The 20,508-nt window shown below is 42.2% G+C and overlaps 1 protein-coding gene across 1 annotated transcript in view; it reads right to left on the bottom strand.

The window, feature by feature from the left end:
* SH2D4B (SH2 domain containing 4B) overlaps positions 1–20,508 on the bottom strand; it is a 109,208-nt gene that overhangs the window by 3,673 nt on the left and 85,027 nt on the right. The window contains exon 7 of the mRNA XM_034776436.1: positions 1,911–2,131. Within this exon, the coding sequence (XP_034632327.1) occupies positions 1,911–2,131 (221 nt within the window). The remainder of the gene's footprint in view (positions 1–1,910; positions 2,132–20,508) is intronic.

Below are 20,508 nucleotides of genomic sequence, written 5' to 3'. Positions count from 1 at the left end.
TGATGGGCAAGGAGAAAACAAGGGAAATACAGGAACTTTTGTCAGACTTGATTGCCCCAAAAAGTGGAGGAGACATCATGGCTGCCAGAACGCCTGCCTCAGGGACTGAGTTCCACCACAGTTTCAGCCTGCAGTGTTTAAGTGCTAGCTGTGCAACTGTAAAAAGTAATATTCCCAGCCAGGAGTATCCTGAGAGTCCCTCTCTCCAATATACCGATCTAGATGATGCTCGTTTCTGTAGGAGGCAGTACAAAGAGATGCATTGACTTTGAAATGAAGGCTTCTTCAAATATATAAAATAAAATGGAGGTGTCTAGGTTCAGCTTTCCCCCTGCTTATCATGTGGGGTGTGTGTTCTATGTATAATGGGCTAGATCCACACATAGGCAGTACTGTGCCAACTTTATAACCCCCCCCCCACACACACACACACACAAACTGAAGTTAGAACCAGCTTAGGGCTGCTCTACCTTGTGCCAGGGGATAATGGTCTTGAGGAGTTGTTCCTCTAGCCGGGATCACTGGACCACATTGCACTCTAGCACCACCCTCCTTGGAGGGGCAAATAGAGGTTGTGTGCCAGGCTCACATCTCTCCTATGCTAGTTAGATTCTCAGCTGCTGCATTAAGGCAGTTTTAAGACCCCTTCTTGTGCCATTTCTTGAGAGAGGCCAGGAATCTGTCCCAACCTATTTATGTAGAATATTACACTCTGCTCTGACTGCATGGTCTGTTTCTTACTTGCAATGTAAATTCCTTGAGGCAGGGACCGTCATGTTCTGCAGTGACCTCACTCGTGGGCCCGACTTCTCATCTCCATTAAACTGATATAAATCTAGTGAATTATTCCAGATTTACCCCAGTGTCACAGAGCAGAATTTCCCTCTGTTGTTCAGTATTATAAGTACTAACAAGAGGTTCCCTGGGGGAAAGAATAGAGTGTGTGTAGGTGTGGAGAGAGCATGCAGAGGTGCTTCAAACTGAAGTTCATGGCACTTTAAGAAAGGCTTAGAGGAGAGGGAAGGGAAATTGGGAACAGGAGAAGGGAAATTAGGGGAAGAAAAAGAAAGCTCCTTACACATTGTCTGAGGAGAAATGGGATATGGAAATAGTTGTAGAGGAGAAAAAATCCACTGGAATGAGAGTGAAACAAAGAAGAGAAAAGAGGAGAGGGAACAATACGGGTGAGGAGAAAGAGAAAAACAGAAGAAAAATTGATGGAGAGACACACATGAAAAGGTAAAAATAACCTGTTCCATCACAAATTGTGCTGCTTTTTAGTCACAGACTGGACCGGAAGAAGCACAACTTCCAGGAGAGCCAATTCCTGGCAATGTAGAGTTGTCAAAGGCTCATGGTAAACTATTCTGAGAAGAGGGATTTGGATAACATAAGAAATTAGCCTTAGTCCATTCCTAAAACTGAACCCAGACTATTCTTCAATTTGTTTGACCCTCACTCTCCTAATTGTGTGTGCTTTTGCATTTTGCGGCTCCAGGATCAGAGGCTACAGTGCTGAAATACCATCAAAAGCCCTTTTCTTGTAATATTTCCAATCCAATTTTGCAGACCAAAGAAGCTCAGAAAAACTGTTAACTCTGTCAGTCCCTATTAGTGCATCTTTTGGTCCTTCAAAGCAGGCACTGCATACAAAGTTGGTTAGAAAGGGACACAAATGGATACTGAAGATTTTGAAAGTGGAAAAAAATCCACTGGTTCACTTCAGCAGAGAAACAAAACTCCAGGTGTATGAAGTTTAATTTGTATATTCTGACTAGAGACACTGTACAGTAGTTTAGCGTTTCACTATGGTCATTTCCACTTTCTAGGTTGGTTTCAAATTACATGGTTCCTCTTTAATTTATTAATCTGCTGAGTTCAGTGATTGATCTTTCCACAATAAGTGATACCTTGTGAAAATCAATAAGATCCGTGAGTGTCGCATGCCGGTTGGGATCCACGCCCAAGAAGCTGTAGAAATCCCCCGAAGCATCCACCAAAAAGTGTTTGAACCCGCTCTGTTGGCGATAAGACAAGGCATAGCCCCAGATTTTCTCACTGACCCGCACCAGGAATGCTCCTTCAGACTTGTTCATTAGCAGCTCTTCTGCCTCCTGGCGGCTAATAATACCTGCCAAGAAGAAAGAGGCCAGAGTCATCACATAATGGGCCCTGAAGAACGTAGTAATTAACATGAAATAGACATGTATTAAAGGGTGGAGGTGAAGCTGAAATGTGCAAGGCCTCTCAAGTGTTCAAGCACTTACAATGGAATGTGATTGTGGTAGGAGGTTACAGCTCAGGGGACTCAGTAATTATTACCTGTCTTTGATGGAATTCTGCATGCTTAATTTGTTACTTATGTGATTATTAATAATTATTTCCACTTGTTTTACCACATCCCCACTGTCCTCACAGTTTTCCTAAAGATGTGCACAAAATACAACTCATAGAGAAATGAATTAAATAGAAAAGGTCATTTGGGGGGGTCTCTGGATTCAGAATCTACATTCTAAGCCACTGAAAGAAAGGAGGTATCAGAACAGATAGAGCACTGGAATGTCCAGGGGTTGCAGTTTCTGTATCATGGGTACTCAGGGGCTATTGGCAATTATAATTATACTTTTCATCAGGTAATACAGTACCTCTGATCTGATCATCTCAAAATGTTTTGAGGTTAATAATTAAGGCAATCTTCAATCTAGCAGAGAAAGGTATAACGCAATCCAGTGGCTGGAAGTTGAAGCTATTTCCAGTCTGGAAATAAGGCGTAAATTTTTAACAGTGAGAGTAATTAACCATTGGAACAATTTACCTAGAGTCATGATGGATTGTCCACCACTGCCCATTTTTAAATCAAGATGGGATGTTCTTCTAAAAAATCTGCTTTAGAAATTATTTGGGGGAAGTTCTATGGCCTGTGTTATATAGGAGGTCAGACTGGATGATCACAATGGCCCCTTCTTGTCCTGGAATCTCTGACTGTACAAAACACCACTTCCAGACTCCTGAAGGGTTGCAATGCCCTTCAGGAGACAGGGAGAAAGATTGTGTCCCAGGAGATGCAATCTCCCTGGGGCTGCTTGGTATACAGGAGGGTTACATGCTGCACCATTCAGTAGTATTATGCAGACTGCTCTCCTTTGTGGGCTGGCTCATTTCAAAGGCCAATATGGAGGGGAATGAGGTTATATCTTTGTCTCCCCCCCTCCCCCTCCTTTATTGAGCAATTGGCTCACAGCTAGTAGAAGTCTCTTTGCTAGCTAATGACCACTAACTTATTCAGAAGATTCAAGAAAGATCAAGGCCTGGATTTTCAAAGCCACTTGGGGGATCAGATTAAAGTTAATGGAAAATAAGTGTCCAAATCTCCCTGGTAGTTTTGAAAATCTCACCCCCAATGGGGAAGTTCTGGAAATATTTAGTTTCTTTTAGTTTAGAAAGTCCTCAACTTTCTTTAGAGGACAAGGGCCATATGTTATCTCAATCAGGGACTCTAAACTGACATCGCTGAGAGTTCTGAATGTAGACAGAGAGCAATATAGAACCCTAACATACCCAATGAAAGGTACAGTCAGAAATGTCCACATAACTGGACTATGCTCTGTCGTAATAACTGGGCCTACAAATTTACTCTAATTGTGATCTTAACTATGAAAAGTTGAATGAAAGCTCATAACGTATCATAATAACCTATAATAAATGTTGATGGGAAAAGGTGCAAAAAGGAGACAGAAAGACTGAGTTAGTCCAATCAAAAGGGACTGCTGATATAACTCAAAGACTGTGTTAAGATCATGCCTGGTAAACAAAACAAGTGTGGGATCAGAAATCAATGAACCAAAATTGATGTGTTGGCAATCAGGCCTAATTGATGCACAAAATAATGAAGGGATGGGCTATTCCACCCATCACTGCCTTTGAGGTACCTCAAAGAGAGACTTTTTTGGGAAAATCTAATGGAGTGTGATACTGACTGACTGAAAAGTGAGAGACGGGGAAAAAGCGAGCTTCACCATCATGACTTCCAGCCCTACCATCTCCTGGGACTTTAGACCTTCTTAATCCTAATCCTGAAAGATTTTCTGACTAGAGAGAGGCAGATAAATGACATTGACACCTCCACCAGCTTTGGCTAGATCCCAAATGCCACCTGGGATGTGAGACTTTGTCCCCACACTTCACCCCAGGCATCCTTTTCCTTCCCTGCCTTATTTCTTCTCTTTTCGATCTCTCTTCTTTTTCCTTCTGTCTTACAAGTCTGTCTTAGCAGGTCAAGACTGCATATTTTGCAACACTGCTTGTGCTTGGGATCAGAGACAGCAACTAAATGAAATGCTCTAAACTGCCGGATGGTGGCATAAATTTGCCAGGTCTCAGAGTGGCTAATAAGACCAAGTGCCATGCCTATGTGTTTTCCAGCAGTGAGGTTGCAAGAGTCAACACCAGAGACAGAAGCTGCATTTTTTATCTTTGCTGTTATTTTCTTTCCCCTTTTGTGTACATATGTCTGCTTTTGTCTTCTAGGAAACAGGATCAGATTTTAACAACTCCAGCCCATCTCTACTAACTTCTTCTCTTTTTTTTTTAAATCAATTCTGTATAAGCACATGACAAAAGTAGTAATTTAACGTACGTGGATCATGCAACTCTCTTCTTTGCGTATAATATTCTAAACTTGCTCTAATCAACGTATAAGTCTATCAAATTATAGTCTATAGCTATGGCTACATTATGAGCTATGGGCATGATGCCAGCTCATGTAGACATACTTGTGCTAATTTTCATCAACCTAGTAATGTACTTGGGGTAGAACAGAGAGTAGCAGCACAGGCCAGCCATGCCGAATACATGACCACAGGATTCAGCCACGTTTTTACCTGGCAGAGCTAACCCATGCTGCCACTTTTGGCACACTATTGTAAGGACCAAGGAGTGGGCAGTTAAGTCTAGTGGTCAAAGCCTGAGTTGGGATTCCAGCCAAGAGTTGAAACCCAGGTCAGGAATCACGCCAAGGGTCAAGTTTGAGTCAGGGGTGGGGTGGAGGAGCAGGGATCTGGAGCAAGGCAGGAAAGCGGGAACCTGGCGTGGAGAGGATCTGGGATAAGGAGGGTAGGAATGAGCTGGAAGGCAGGAAGACAAAGCACAGGATTCAGGGGACTAAGTGACAGCCAAGCAGGAATCGACTGTCATGCTCAGACGACTTCCTTTGCCTCTTTTTGGCTTAAGTAGTGCATCCGAGGCAGTTGGTAGGGCCAGACATCTCCCCCAATAAGGAGTTTCGTAGGAGGAGCACTAGGTGAGCTAAAGCTCTTCTAGCTCTCTTCTCCACTGGTTACAGGGAGCTACTGGGTGATAAATGCAAAGTAATGCAAATTGGAAAACACAATCCAAACTCTACATACAAAATGATGAGGTCTAAATTAGCTGTTACCACTCAAAAGATTTTGGTGTCATTCTGTATAGTTCTCTGAAAACATCCACTCAAAGTGTAGTGTCAGTCAAAAAAGCTAACAGAATGTTAGGAACCATTAGGAAGTGATAGATAATAAGACAGAAAATATCAAAATGCTACTATATAAATCCATGGTATGCCCACACCTTAAATTCTGCATGCAGTTCTGGTTGCTCAATCTCAAAAAGATATATTATAATTGGAAAATGTACAGAGAAAGGTATAGACCAGCTGCTATATGAGAAAATATTAAAAAGACAGACTGTTCAGCTGGCAAAGCAACGACTAAGAGGGACATGATAAAGATCTATAAAATCATGAAGGGTGTGAAGAAAGTGAATAAGGAAGTGTTATTTATGCCTTTGCATGACACAAGAACCAGGGGTCACCCAATGAAATTAATATGCAGCAGGTTTAAAACAAATAAAAGGGGGTACTTCTTCACACAATGCACAGTCAACCTGTGGAACTCGACCAGGGGATGTTGTAAAGGCCAAAAATATAACTGGGTTCAAAAAGGAACTGGATGAATTCATGGAGCATAGGTCCATCAAGGGCTATTAGCCAAGATGGTCAGGAATGCAACCCCACACTCTGGGTGTCCCTAATGTTCTGGCTGCCAGAGGCTGGGACTGGATGACAGGGGGTGGATCATTCGGTAATTGCCCTTTTCTGTTCATTCCCTCTGAAGCATCTGGCATCGACCACTGTCGGAAGACAGGATATGGGGCTAGACAGACCATTGGTCTGACCCAGCATGGCCATTTTTATGTTCTTATGAATAAGACTCAGAAAACCTGGGCTCTATTCCCAGCTCTGCCACTGACCTGCTGTGTGACCTTAGACAAGCCATTTCACCTCTTCTTTTCCTTCACCTTTTGCCTATTTAGATTGCATGCTCTTTGGGGCAGGAACAATCTCTTATTGTGCTGGTACTTTGCCTAACCCAATGGGGCCCCATTCTAAGTGGGCCTGGTAGACTTTACTCTAGTATGTCGTAATAGTAAGAACATGCTAAAGTGCTTGGCTAAATGAGGGCTACAATATGAGAGCACTAGCCTCCTTTCTGGAGAGTACTGTATTCTATCACTAAACATGCAAACCAGGTAGACATATGCATCTGTTAAGAAAAGACATGCAAATGATCAGCCTAACAAGTCTATTAATCCATTTCACAAAATCAAAAGAATTGTCAGGGAGGAAAAGAGAAGTGTTCAGATCTGAATTGTTAATAATTACTCTTGCTGAATAGTTCAAAGAAAGAATAGTGCCACTGTGGATCTATGTGACATATATTACGTGAAGTTACATCATTAGATCCTAATATAAGATGCTATGTGCCAAGAATGACACAGAAATTAGTTCTGAAATCAAACTATTTGTTGAGGCAAAGATCCAATCCTCGGTCATATTGCCCTAATTTGAATATAGAAACAAAAGGATTTAAAGGTGATTAGAGCCTGGTTCGCTTATAAACAAGTTACCTCTACTAGAAAATACACAAATAAGGTACTCTTATAACAATCTCATATTGTGTATGTTGCATCTCCTTCCAAAGGCTGGCCTACTGATGGACAAAAGCCTACTTCTGCTACCAGTTAATGGAGTTCCTCCATTAATTCAAGTGGTCACGGTCTGTGCTGTGATGCTGCAATTCCCAGGTTTAAATCCTGCTGATGACACAAGTGTGTGGCAGGGGAGGTTGTGATTACACTCTTTCTTCTTACAGTAACAGAACTGTCCTGGGGTCCTGCTTGGGAGTGACAGGAAGTGTGAAATCCAACAGCTTTACAGCAGGGGAATAATAGAAGAGAGGGACATACATAATTTGGAGAACACTGAGCTGAGGATATTTCAGGGTCTGAATGACCATCACTATCAGGCATACACCACCAAACATGTTTAATCTCAGTTCATTTAATTCAAAATAATCTGTTCACCTGCTCCCAACGCCCACAGTTAAAACACTGCAGGCTTTCACACAACACTATCTTCCTTGCCAGAGATTGCTTTTGTTCTCAGGCATCAGTGCTGGTTGGTAGGTGAGAAATGCTACATTGCTTATAGCCAAGTTCTTTTTGTTTTAATTCTCTTTTTTCCTAAAGATGGTGTAATAAATTATCAGACAGCTGCATTCTTCGCTTTCTCTCTCCTGATACTGTTAATGGCTCCTGGGAACATCATCTCTTTTTTTCTCTCTCCCCAATTTTATTTTATTTTTCTACAGTTCAGTTCTTCAGCGGGTGGTAATTAAAGCAATGAAAATTTCCCTCCACCCTTTCAAATGTTATACTATTCTCATGGCAACAAGAAAAAAAGAGTGGCACCACTTGCTCTTGAGACGGCAGTTGAGAAATAAACAACATCTGTGAAAACCCTACATGAACATTTAATATTATTGCAACTAAAGTCAAGAAACTTTGGTTTCCCAAGGCTCTGGTAAGAGGTGTAGAATCACCAATGCTTTTATTTGTGCTGATTACAATATTAATTAGAAATATTATCTGGAAAAGAAACCTCTGATGCTTTGAAAATTATTCTCTCTCTCTCTAATTCCTTTTAATCTCTTTAAAAAAAATAGGACCTGATCCTCAACAGCACAGCTCCATTGACAGCAAGCTACTGCAAAGCTATGCTGATTTTATGCCAGGGGAGGATGTAGCCTCTAGTATCAAAATCAGTAATAATTTCAAATCAGATCAGCTTTTCCAATGAGATCATTTAAAATAATGACATTGCTATTAAACTCAGGACTAGTTCATTCATTTTAACTCTTAGGGATATCAGCTCCTTACCAAACTGAGTCTAGAGCAAACTCACTTAATCACCTCCATACATCTGCCACCTGCTATGTCAATTATGACAATAAGTGTCAGTGAATATATACTGCTGCTATCTGATGTGGTTCAGGCTGCATCAGAACTATTGGCCATGACCTTCAGTCCTCACTCCATCAGGAGTCCTACTAAAGGTTATTAATGTGAGTGTTGCTGAGAAAGGACTTTATGATTTTATCTAATACTTCTTGAATATGTAAAAACCCTATGAAGTGCAATATCGACAAATAGCTTGACCCCCCAGGTCAACTTGTTCATATACAATTTTACACACACATACATGCACCCATAATTTATGGGTGCAAATATCTGCATGGGCACTTTAAACATTCTAGGACCTGAGTGCACAGAAGCGTTAAATATTTCTGGGTACCTGTCTATGGATGTAGGCTGAAAATTTGGATTGAAAACTCTAGTTATTTCTAATGGTAGAAAAGCTAGTGCTACATCATCATTTGATCCATTAAGGATTGACTTTTTAAATGCAGTGGTCTATGTTGGTGTGATACGCCCAGTAATTTACAGATGATAGGAGTATCGTAAAGATTTTCATTGTAATTTTGTCATTCTGAATGTTGCATGTCATTTAAAAAGAAGAGAATTGTAATATTTAGAGTACAATGGAATCCTGTAACAACAGAAGGGCCCATTACATATTTAGTGGGTACGGCTCAAAATCTTGACACAGCCACTGAGTTTATAATGGCTTCCACTTGATGGTAATGAGAGGAATAAGATAGAGGTATATAAAATCATGAGTGATGTGAAGAAAGTGGATAAGGAAAAGTTATTTACTTATTCCCATAATACAAGAACTAGGGGGTCATCAAATGAAATTAATAGGCAGCAGGTTTAAAACAAATAAAAGGAAGTTCTTCTTCACGCAGCGCACAGTCAACTTGTGGAACTCCTTACCTGAGAAGGTTGTGAAGGCTAGGACTATAACAAAGTTTAAAAGAGAACTGGATAAATTCATGGTGGTTAAGTCCATTAATGGCTATTAGCCAGGACGGGTAAGGAATGGTGTCCCTAGCCTCTGTCTGTCAGAGGATGGAGATGGATGGCAGGAGAGAGATCACTTGATCATTGCCTGTTAGGTTCACTCCCTCTGGGGCACCTGGCATTGGCCACTGTCGGCAGACAGGATACTGGGCTAGATGGACCTTTGGTCTGACCCGGAACGGCCTTTCTTATGTTCTTATGTTAATTCTTTGAAATACTATGGAGTAGGATCCCAATTGCATGCTGGGGGTTTTCCTTCCTTTTTTGCACAATTGTTTAAAATAGAGCATACGTAATACATAAAGATATGTTAATATAACAGTATAAAAGGTATGAATTTAAACTAGAAAAGCCAAGAAATTTAAGCGATAAAACAAGAGGATAAAGCAGTAAAGCAAGACTGGTTGGTCTAAAACAGCTGTTCTATCTTTAACTCTATGACTTCATTATCAAATTGACTACATTGCTGTGATCTGCAAATAGTGTGCATCTAATATACCACATGAACCACAACATAGGCACAATGGCAACACATAAAAGACAGAGTGAGACTTATGAATATATTGGCTATCGTGTACTTGTAAACCTCAGAGTTATTGTAATTATTTTTTTAATGTATAGCAAGAATTTGACTGAAATTAGAGGCACACTATTGCAGGGAGTTCACAAGAATTATTTTGCTTTTCAATGGTGTAATTTACAAGGGAATATTAGACAAACTTGTGTGAGATCAGGCTGAACACAGCCAAAAAGTATTCAGGTGCATTCCTCAGAATAAAACTTATTTGCTTTGCTGATGTTTGCCACCCCTTTTTCATTAGCTTATCCACAAAGCTGTATTTGCTGAGAGTAAAAGTATCATGAATATAAGCATAAATAAATATTATTGAGAATATTCATGCTGGAAGTGCTCTCATGGCCATTATGAAAAGCTTTCTATTACTTGCACAATTGATTGGTTGAACAATTACAAATGTTCACAGATAATCAATGAACAGAAAAGAGATTTTTCATAGAATCATAGAACTGAAAGGGACCTCGAGAGGTCATCTAGTCTAGGCCCCTGCACTCAAGGCAGAAGTATTATTTAGACCATCCCTGACAGGTGTTTGTCCAACCTGATCTTAAAAATCCCCAATGATGGAGATTTCAGAACCTCCCTAGGCAATTTCTTCCAGTGCTTAACCACTCTGACAGTTAGAAAGTTTTTACTAATGTCCAACCTAAACTGCCCTTGCTGCAATTTAAGCCCATTGTCTTTCCCCCCTCATTGAGTAATGAGCCTACTCTGTCCTTGGTCTTCCTCTTGCTTCTAATGTATCTGTAAACTGTTTTGTTTCCTTTTATGTCCCTAGCTAGTTTGATCTTGTTTTGTGCCTTGGCTTTTCTAATTTTGTCCTATTTATAAAACTTAGACCATTTAACCAGGGCCAATAACTGGTGATGTGTGTAACCAATCAAATTTAGGGGCTAGATCCAAAACATGAAGAAATGAACAAGAGTCTTTCCTTGGACTTAGGATCAGAACCTGGACAAATAAAATAATACTCCAATCTAGCAACCATTATGAGAACAATCCACAGGCTAAAATGTGTTTATACAAATTACCCTGTGAATAATTGTGAATGATGAGTAACACATGTACAGATCCTCAAATTTGTCATCATAATTCCAAAACATGTTTGTCAAATTAGCCCCTGTGAACAGGTTCACCCAGCTCAAATTTCTAGTCTATTGAAAAATAGCGATAGGAGCAGCTAAGGTGTTTGCCTGATTCAGTTTGCTAAGCACCTAATGTCAATCAAACCTTTTGGGGGCTTGGACAACTGGGCTGGATATTGTTTACCACAAGAACCTCAGAAAAGATTATTTCCCAATCAGACAACTAAACAATATAATGATTAATACATGTTTTCAAATCTTTCCGAACCAGTTAAAAGGTTCACATGGGGTTTAGTTTGAGTTTGGAACAAAGATTTGCATCACTTCTTATTTTATCAGAACTGACACAACTTTAGTTTAAAAGGCTATAAAAACCTAAAAAGAAATGTAATGAACAGACATTCAAACAAACATCCCTCATGAAGTCCTGAATTGAGGAGAAAGAGGAAGTTAGCTAATAGACAATTCTAGCAAGATCTTTTTATTATTATATATTATTTTACCAAATTGATGGTTGGATTACCCATATGTAATCATATGTAGAAGCAAGTATTTATGAAAGAATTCAGGAGGGGAGAATGCAAAAATTCTGGAGAAGGGTTAAGTCAGATACTGTAACCAATAGTGTTTAAAATGGGAATATAAGGGTTAATTAGTTCTATGCTTTTGGGGGAGAAGGAGAAAAACAATAATGTACATAAACATAAAATATAAGTTTGAATGAGGCAGATGCTTGAAGAACAAAACAGTCTCTTCGCTCCTGTAGTCTTATGTTCCTGTTCGATGAAAAAATGAAAAGTAAATATTAGTAAAATTATTGTACATGAATTTCAGATGATTTTCAATGCCCCTGAGGTCAAAGATTCTCTCTTATTGCTTTATTGTTATTGTGAAGGTTTTTGTGTTTAACATATTATATGATCATGATTTCACAATGAAAGGCTTGCTTCAATGGTAGAATCATCAGAACATTGTCTTGATCCAATTTTTGAACATTGTTACTGAAAGTTGATATTTTAGCTAGAGATCAGTGTTGTCACATAACTCTAATTCCAAAGAAACACAGCGTCAAACATTTTACCAATATCTATAATAAAAATATCAGAGTAGTAGGCTGGGACTTTCAAAAGCAATTTAGGTAGCCAGCTCCCCTTGACTTTTCTTTCACTACATTCAATATAAAATATACTTTATCTGAATCTAGGCCTCAATTTAGCCAGGCTTTTCAGCATATTGTTTAGTTCTCACTGATATCTGTGTGCAATTAAAATGGAACATGTGGTCAAGTGCTTTGCTGAATCAAGGGCCTAATTTCAAAGTATAAATCATATGCCATGAAATTACTGGTCTTAATAAACAAAAGCTTGGCACTCTGATTTAAAAAGGACTCAAAAGTACAGCTCTTCTCTGAATTTGAGAGAAAACTGGAACTTTCAGTGTTGTTTAAAAAACTAAATTATTGTTATGGACAGGGTTGCCAGGCATCCGGTTTTCAACTGGAACACCTAGTCGAAAAGGGACCCTGGCAACTGCTAAAAGTCCAGTTGGCCGCCTGCATCGGGGCAGGCAGGATACCTGTCCAGCTCCACGCAGCTCCCGGGAAGTGGTCAGAATGTCTCTCCGGCTCCTAGTTTGAGGAATGGCCGGGGGGGATCCGTGCGCTGTCCCTGCCCAGAGTGCCAGCTCCACAGCTCCTATTGGCCAGGAACCTTGGCCAATAGGAGATGCAGGCAGGGGTAGTGTGCAGAGCCACCTGGCCACGCCTCCACCTAGGAGGCGGAGGAAGATTTTGCCAACTCTGGGAGCTGCCTGAGGTAAGCCCACCCCCTTCTGCACCCAAAACTCCCTCCCAGAGACCACACCTCCTCCTACACCCCAACCCCCTGCCCCAGCCCAGAACTCCCTCCTGCACCCCAAACCCCTCATCCCTGGCCCCAGCCAGAGCCCTCACCCCCCTGCATCCCAACCCCCTGTCCCAGCCCGGAGCCCCCTCCCACACCCTGAACCTTCATTTCTGGTCCCACCCCGGAGCCTGCACCCATATCCCAGAGCCCATACCCCCTCCCACACCCCAATCCCAACCTGAAGCCTCCTCCCAGACTCCAAACCCCTTGGTGCCATCTCCCAGCCCGAAGTCCCTTCCTGTACCCCAAACCTCTCATCTACAGCCCCATCCAAGAGCCTGCACTCCCAGACAGAGCCCTCCCCGCTCCTTGCAACACCCTGCCCCAGCCCAGTGAAAATGAGTGTGAGCGAAGGTGGCGGAGAGTGAGCGACAGAGGGAGGGGCGATGAAGTGAACAGGGGTGGAGCCTCGGAGAAGGGTTAGGCCTCAGGGAAAGGGTGGGGTGGGGATGTTCAGTTTTCTTCAAATAGAAAGTTGGCAACCTTCGTTATGAATCATGTTTATCACAGAAGTGCCCGCAGGGATCCATTGTGCTAGGCACTGTACAAACACACAGTGGTAGACACAAAACTTAACTTACTCGGGTTGGGAAAGTACTTGCTTTCCCATGTATTCAAATGGTAGCTGCATGTTCTGAGGCCCCTACTACACCATCTGACTGGTAGGAAGCATCAATAAGATGGCAACTTCCATTGAGAAACCATTCGATGTTCAGGAGGAAGTGATATACTGACAAATATTTAAAAAAAAATGTTCTGAAAATCTATTTTCCAAGCCACACATACTTTGGGCTACCCAAAGCAAATGAAGCCACTGGGGACTGGTGCAGATGCATTTGTAAGAACTAGCCTTTATTTAGCAAGTCTTCATGTTTTTATCTAAAGCATTATAAAAAATTGCTGCGGTTTTTCTTTAATTAATGTGAGTGTTGGAGAGACATCCCCTCCAGGAAACAACACAACACAAAAGGCAAAGATAAAGGGGGAAAGTGTCCTATATTAATATTCAGAGCAACAGACTAATAGCCCTTTCCCTTTCATGAAGCTAAAAATGATAGAGTAATCAAATGCCAAAAAAATATAACCCTAATACATGGGAATATCATAAAAATCACCAGCGTATTTTAATATGCAACAGTAAAAGGGAAATATGATCCAGTACTTGAGTCTGCAGTGAGTGTTAAAAGGGAATACAAAATCATAAAGCAAACTGTGATTGTATCAAAGTTAATGCACTAAATTCTACCACCAGGTTAAAATGTAGCAATGGAAGAATGCAGTCATCACATCACAAAGTGTAAAGATTAAAAAATAACTCAATAAAACCTTTATCTGCTTAAACTCCCTTCTTTCAGTTGTGCTAAATAGCAATAAGAGAAACAAGTTTGGACATAGGTATCACTGGTGTACACCTATGGGAATAGCATGTGTCTATAGAACAATGACCCTTTCATATTCTGCCACTCTTGTCTGGATACGTAATGCTCATTAACAACAATTCTTCAGTTTACAGATTTCATTTTGGACAGCATTAGTACTGCAAAGTGGACTTTCACTGGCCAAACAGCCCCCTTGAGAACTCCCTCCTGCTCCAGTTCCATTACCCACTACTACTGTCTTGTCTGCCAAAGATCAGCATCAAGGGAAGAAGGGGAGCAGGTGTGGTGGAGCAAAGCTTCATTTGTGCCCCATTCCAGGCTGAAGAAAGATAAAGCTACCACCCTGTACACTGTACACCTGAAATTTTAACTTAAACCTTGTCAGCACAGAATCAGGGTTCCATTATCAGCTCCCTGGCAGTCCTCACTCTGCATTGCACCTGAGCTCTGTACATCACTGTATGGAGAACTAAGCCCAGAAGAACAATGTATGTCCAACGGTGAGTATCCCTCCAGGCCAAGGTGGTACAGCAATGGGGAGCTTACATGGTGCATAGACCCTGTACTGGGCCTTTCTAGAGGGGAAAATATCACCCAAGATAAGCAAAAGGTATACAAATAGTACAAACCTGATTCATATTTATACTAGGGTCCCTTTAGTGTGAAGGGACCTTATTGTGAGAGAGAATCAGGCTCTGAAAAGACTTTTTATTCTGAATTCCCAAAGACTGATATTCCTTAAAAACTGTCCAAATCCTATTGAAATTCATTGGGCACCTAACTCCCTTAGGCATCTTTGGAAATACCAGCCTAAATGAGTACTGCAGCTAAATAATATATTTTCTATCAGGTTTAATGAGAATTAGGTGTGCTATGCCCCCTATTGCTAGCATGGCACATAGTTAATTCCCTAGGCATGCTACTGGAAACATACCTCTTAACTGTCTCTTCAAAGTTCATTCTTTACCTCGACTACCAAATACTGTAAACCTCTTTATATTCACTGTCAAAATATTTAGACTCTATTCACTAACAAGCAGTGCAGCACATAAAGGCACTTGCATTACTTGTCTGAACACACTGCTGGTATAATGGAGCTATATATTTGTCTGTTAAGGTCTTCTCAAAGTATACTGTAGGTTCCCCCACTACCTCCCCCCTCAGTTCGGCGTACAGACAGCTTTACGCCAGGATAAAAGGAAAGATCTCGAACTATTTCTACTTTATTACTCATTGCCTAAAAGTGAAATACATGCAGTACAGACAAGATCTTTTGCTTTTTATATCTCTCGATTTATCCCACATACATATTTCTCAAGTCTTCCACTGGTGATGGGCCTCTTTGGTCTGAAATTCCTTCATTATGTCTTTGCTATTTCTCATTCATTTTTGTGTCTTTTCTCTTCTTATCTCAACAGCTTCTCAAAACTAGTTCCTTAAAGTAATTATTAAAGGAATGGTTAGCCTTCCCATTTTCAGTAACTTCTCAAAGCTCTCAGAAATCATCCAGATTTAGTATTGCATGCCCATTCCTTTTATTTACAATCAGATATGAGACATTACCAATGCTAAGCACACAAGAATGCATGGTTGAATATTGGGCTGGTCAAATGATTCGCAGAAAATAATGTACCCAATGAACTTTGGCCTTTTTTAGGTCTGTGGATCATTCAAGAACCAATCCCAATTTGTAAACAAATTGGTAAATAAGTAAATACATAATTTAGTAAATTAGTAAATAAGTAAATATTCACCAAATAGTTTATGAACACAGATTCCAGCTTATGCGATGTTTGCAAACTGTATGTTTACTATTTGAGGTGTGTGATTGGTCATCTATGATACATGGTTAGTTTGTTTTTTCTGCCCTCTGGGATGACAGAAACTTTATAAATGGGAGTAAAACAAATAATGAACAGTGAATACTCTTGTTTATGTATGAATACTCTTGATCCCATGCAAATAAGGGCATCTGTATGAATAACCACCATTTGTAAAAATTTATGCAGATAGAAACACATTCACAGCTATGGCTACAAACGGCATTAGAAAAAGGAACAAACATGCTTTGAAAAAGCAGCTGTTCCACAGTCCAATAAAGAGGCTGCAAACACTATTTTTTCAGGATATGAACAGTTCTCAATGTATACATAAAGAGTGAATTTTTGTTTGTATTATGTGTGAACAAGGTATTCAAGTATATGGAATAACTGCATATCTAACGGCATGTGATATATACATAAACTAGATAGTAAATCCTTACTGTGTCTCCTGTGGCACTGAAATATGCATAAGGGATAAAGAATACAACTATGAATAAAGCATTAGATCTGGATCCTCAGGTGGTGTGAATCAGCATAGCCCAATTGAAATCATCTGTGCTATACCAACTGAGGATCTGGACCTTAATCTTTTTCCTCCATGGGCTTCATTAAAATGGAGCTGCTAAAAATGACACCGAATTGTAGTTAGGAGGTGAGGGAAAGAAAAATGAGGATCGGAATACAACACAATTAGTAATCACTGTGCTCCACTACTCAGTCAGAGAGTTCCCTTTATGCCAGCCCAGCCCCCTGACCTCCAACCAACATGGGTAAAGTCAACTTTCATTGTCTCTTCAACAGCAAAGTCTAGCAATTTGTTCCTTCCACAGCTACCTTCCTGTGTTGATGTCTTCGTATATTATCTTCAGTAGACATCTGTTGGGGCATGACTGAATTTGTTTCTTCTGCTCTCCTCCTTAGGAAACATATAGTGTCTCTCTAATGCAGCTTTAGGAGCAGTCATAGTAACACCTCTTTAACATGGAAACAGGACAGGAGCTGCTTGTGACAGGAAAAGAGCATGGGCCTCCAACACTTAAGTCATTGCTGGGAGTGAGGAGTGACAATGGGGTGCAAAAATATTAATTTGCCTCCAAGTTTTGAGACATTTCTGATGTTTAAATAGTAAATGTAATATATAAAGGTTGAAAATGTGTTAATGCATAAGGGGTCCAATCTTCAGAAGGGCTGACTACCCATATTTCCCAATGCCTTCAACAGGAGTTTGGGATGGTCAGCACATCTACAAACCAGATGCTAAATGATACCCCACATGTATGTCTGCTATTTTGCAACCTGAGATGGATAAGAACACACCAGAGGATAAATACAAATATTTGAAGAATTGGGAAGCTTTTCTAAGGATCAATCCTGGTCCACTAATTGGAAAGAAATATACCAGTTCTTGCATAGTGATTTTTGGATACTCCTTTCGGTCTGAAAATGGTCTTTCAAGTAAGAGATTAGTGACCAAACCTTGCCCATTTCCTTTTAAGTTTAGTGGTCAGTATCCTCAGTCCATTCTTCAAACTAAATCATTTGTGTTCTTTACTGTGGGTTTTGCAGTCATCTGAGGAAAAGGGAAGAGAAATTCTATCATGTGAATGTCACTCCCAAGCTCTTTCTCTTAATAATCTCACTTATTTCAATTTCTCAACTTATTATCTTGCATTTAAGTCCTCCTAATTTTGCTATTTTGGAAACTATAGAGAGAAGCTGTGGGTATGTAAATGAAGTCTAAATCGAGGAGAAAGAGGAGAAATCTGATCTCTCTGAGAGAGGCAAAAATGAGAAAGCAAAATCCCTCCTGGGAATTGTTTACTTTCTCATAACTCCAGCCATCATAAATCCTTTTCAGTCCTCCTGCATATGTTAGGCATGGCATGTTCTGTGAGAAATCTCTTGGCAGGCTGAGTTTTCACTGAACCAATGTCAAAAATCTTTTTTTCCCCCCCTCTCTGGTTTTGTATAAAAAGGTTCAGTAGGGTTCAGAATTAGTTAGACTTAATCTGTATGTGGCCCTCTCTACTACCCCTCAGCACTGCATCTCCTAATGCTTGGCAGAGGGTAACTCCTCTGAGTCCAAAAACAACAATGTACAGAGCAGCTCTGAGGGCAGGCTGGTGTTGAGACCACTAAATCTGCAGATATGGGGCTCCAGTGGACCTGACAACAAATAGCACAAGGAGCCATGACTGCTAGACCAATCCCTAGGCTGAGATAGATGCTGAAGGCTTATGGAGCCACTTACCACAGTCCCCTAGTCAAAGGGATTCATTTTCTCCTTCACCTGTTGGGTAGGGCTACAATATATCCGGATTTCCCCGGACATGTCCGGCTTTTCGATCTATAAATAGCCGTCCGGGGGGGATTTCTAAAAATGTCCAGGATTTCCCCCCGGTCGGGCTATTTATAGATCGAAAAGCGGCGCTGCTCGGCAGCCAAAGCCCCTTCTCGGTTCCCCCCATCCCCTGCAGCCTTAGCACGCCCCGGGCCCCGCAGCTGTCTTCCCCCTCCTCCCGTCCCCTGAACGCTCCGCCCCCCCTGATCCTCCCCCTCCCCTGCTTCCTGCGAATCAGATATTCGCGGGAAGTCTGAAAAGAAGCAGGGGCAGGCGGGCAGCAGCAGGTAAGTTGGGGCAGGGGGACGTGAGGAGGAGGGCTCCGGGGAGGTGCAACACGACCCAGTCCGGCCCCAACGGCTCCGGCCCGGCCCAATTCGGGCCCCAGGGCACCGGCCCCAGTTCCGGCCGAGCGCGCCGGCCCCGGCCCCAGCGGCTCCGGTTCCGGCCAAGCATGCTGGCCCCGACCCCAGCAGCTCTGGCCCAGCTCGGGCCCCAGGGCGGCCGGCCCAGCCCCAGCCGAGCACCTCCGGCCCGGCCGGCCCCAGCGGCTCCAGCCCAGCCCGGCTCTGGCCCCGGGGCACCGGCCCCAGTTCTGGCCGAGCGGCACCGGCCGAGCACCCCCGGCCCCAGCGGCTCCGGCCCGGCTCAGGCCCCAGGGCGGCGTGCCCGGCCCTAGCCGATCACCTCCGACCTGGCCTCAAACCCTGCAACTCCGGCCAGAGCGCAGCCCGATTCCTGGGCTCTTGTTAAAGCCGGGCCCTGATTGGGGGACAGGGAGTGGGGGGTTGAATGGGTCGGGAGTTCGAGGGGGCTGTCAGGGGGGCAGGGGTGTGGAGAGGGGTTGGGACAGTCAGGGACAGGGAACAGGGGGGGTTAGATGGGTCGGGGATTCTGGGGGAGTTAGCAGGGGGGCAGGGGTATGGAGAGGGGTCGAGGCAGGCAGGGAGCAGAGGGGGTGGGATGGGTCAGGAGTTCTGAGGGTCCTGTCAGCGGGCAGGGAGCAGTTGGATAGGGCATGGGAGTCCCCGGAGTCTGTCTGGGGTCGGGGGTGTGAATATGGGGTGGGGTAGTGGATAAGGGTCGGGGCAATCAGGGGACAGGTAGGGTCCTCGGGAGGCAGTTAGTGGCAGGGGTCCCAGGAGGGGGCAGTCAGGGGACAAGGAGCAGGAGGGAGTTGGGAGTTCTGAGGGGGGCAGTCAGGGGGTTGGAGGGAGTGATTGGGGGTGGGGCAGGGCAGGGGCGGGGCTAGAGCAGGGCTCCTCCCCCCCGTCCTCTTTTTTGACTGTGCAAATATGGTAACCCTACTGTTGGGCATATCATTCACATAGGGTCTCAATCCAGCAAAGTTAAGCACATGCTTAAGTTTAAGCATGTGAAGTCCTATTGATTTAAAATTAAGCATCTGGTTAAGTGCTTTGCAAGATTGGAGCCATAGAACTCAATGTTCAAAGTCTGAGAGGGTTCAGATAAACTCTTTTAGCTCTTCATACATTTACATTAGATAAAGTAGACAAACAGTTATTGCTCAGTCAAATACAGGTTCTGTAAGAGCATAGCATGGTGAACAGTCTGTGCATGGCAGATTAATGCTACAACAGTAAATACTGAGGACTTACATTGTAGAATAAAAGATCTGTTAAGTATAGACAAACTAAGACACCAAAATCATAAAGTTCTCTTACATTTTATCTATGAGCCAGCTCTTTCCACTTTGAGAAAGAAAAGTATCCCACAATGAGAGCCACCAACCATGGTGAAGATCACATTTAAAAATAAAAGTCAGATCAGGTTGGGAATCAAAATTAGAATTTATGGAAGGTACAGTCTCTGTCTAACCCATTTGGGTTCTCCAAAATCCGAGAAGAAAAAATATTACTGTTATTTTGAAACATATTTAGGCATCCAAGTGTAAACACAGAAAATTTAGAACAATTATTCTTCAATTAGGTGAATTCTTTTTTTGTATCTAATCTACCATTAATTTAAAGGTGTTTTCACTTTCTGAAATAATCAGGGCCAGTGCTACCATTTAGGCCAACTAGGCGGTTGCCTAGGGCGCCAACATTTGTGGGTGCCAAAAAGCGACGCCCCCAATTTTTTTT

This window comes from Trachemys scripta, chromosome 7, assembly GCF_013100865.1.
Source record: "Trachemys scripta elegans isolate TJP31775 chromosome 7, CAS_Tse_1.0, whole genome shotgun sequence".
Classification (NCBI taxonomy): domain Eukaryota; kingdom Metazoa; phylum Chordata; order Testudines; family Emydidae; genus Trachemys; species Trachemys scripta.
This window is presented reverse-complemented; position numbering and strand designations above follow the sequence as displayed.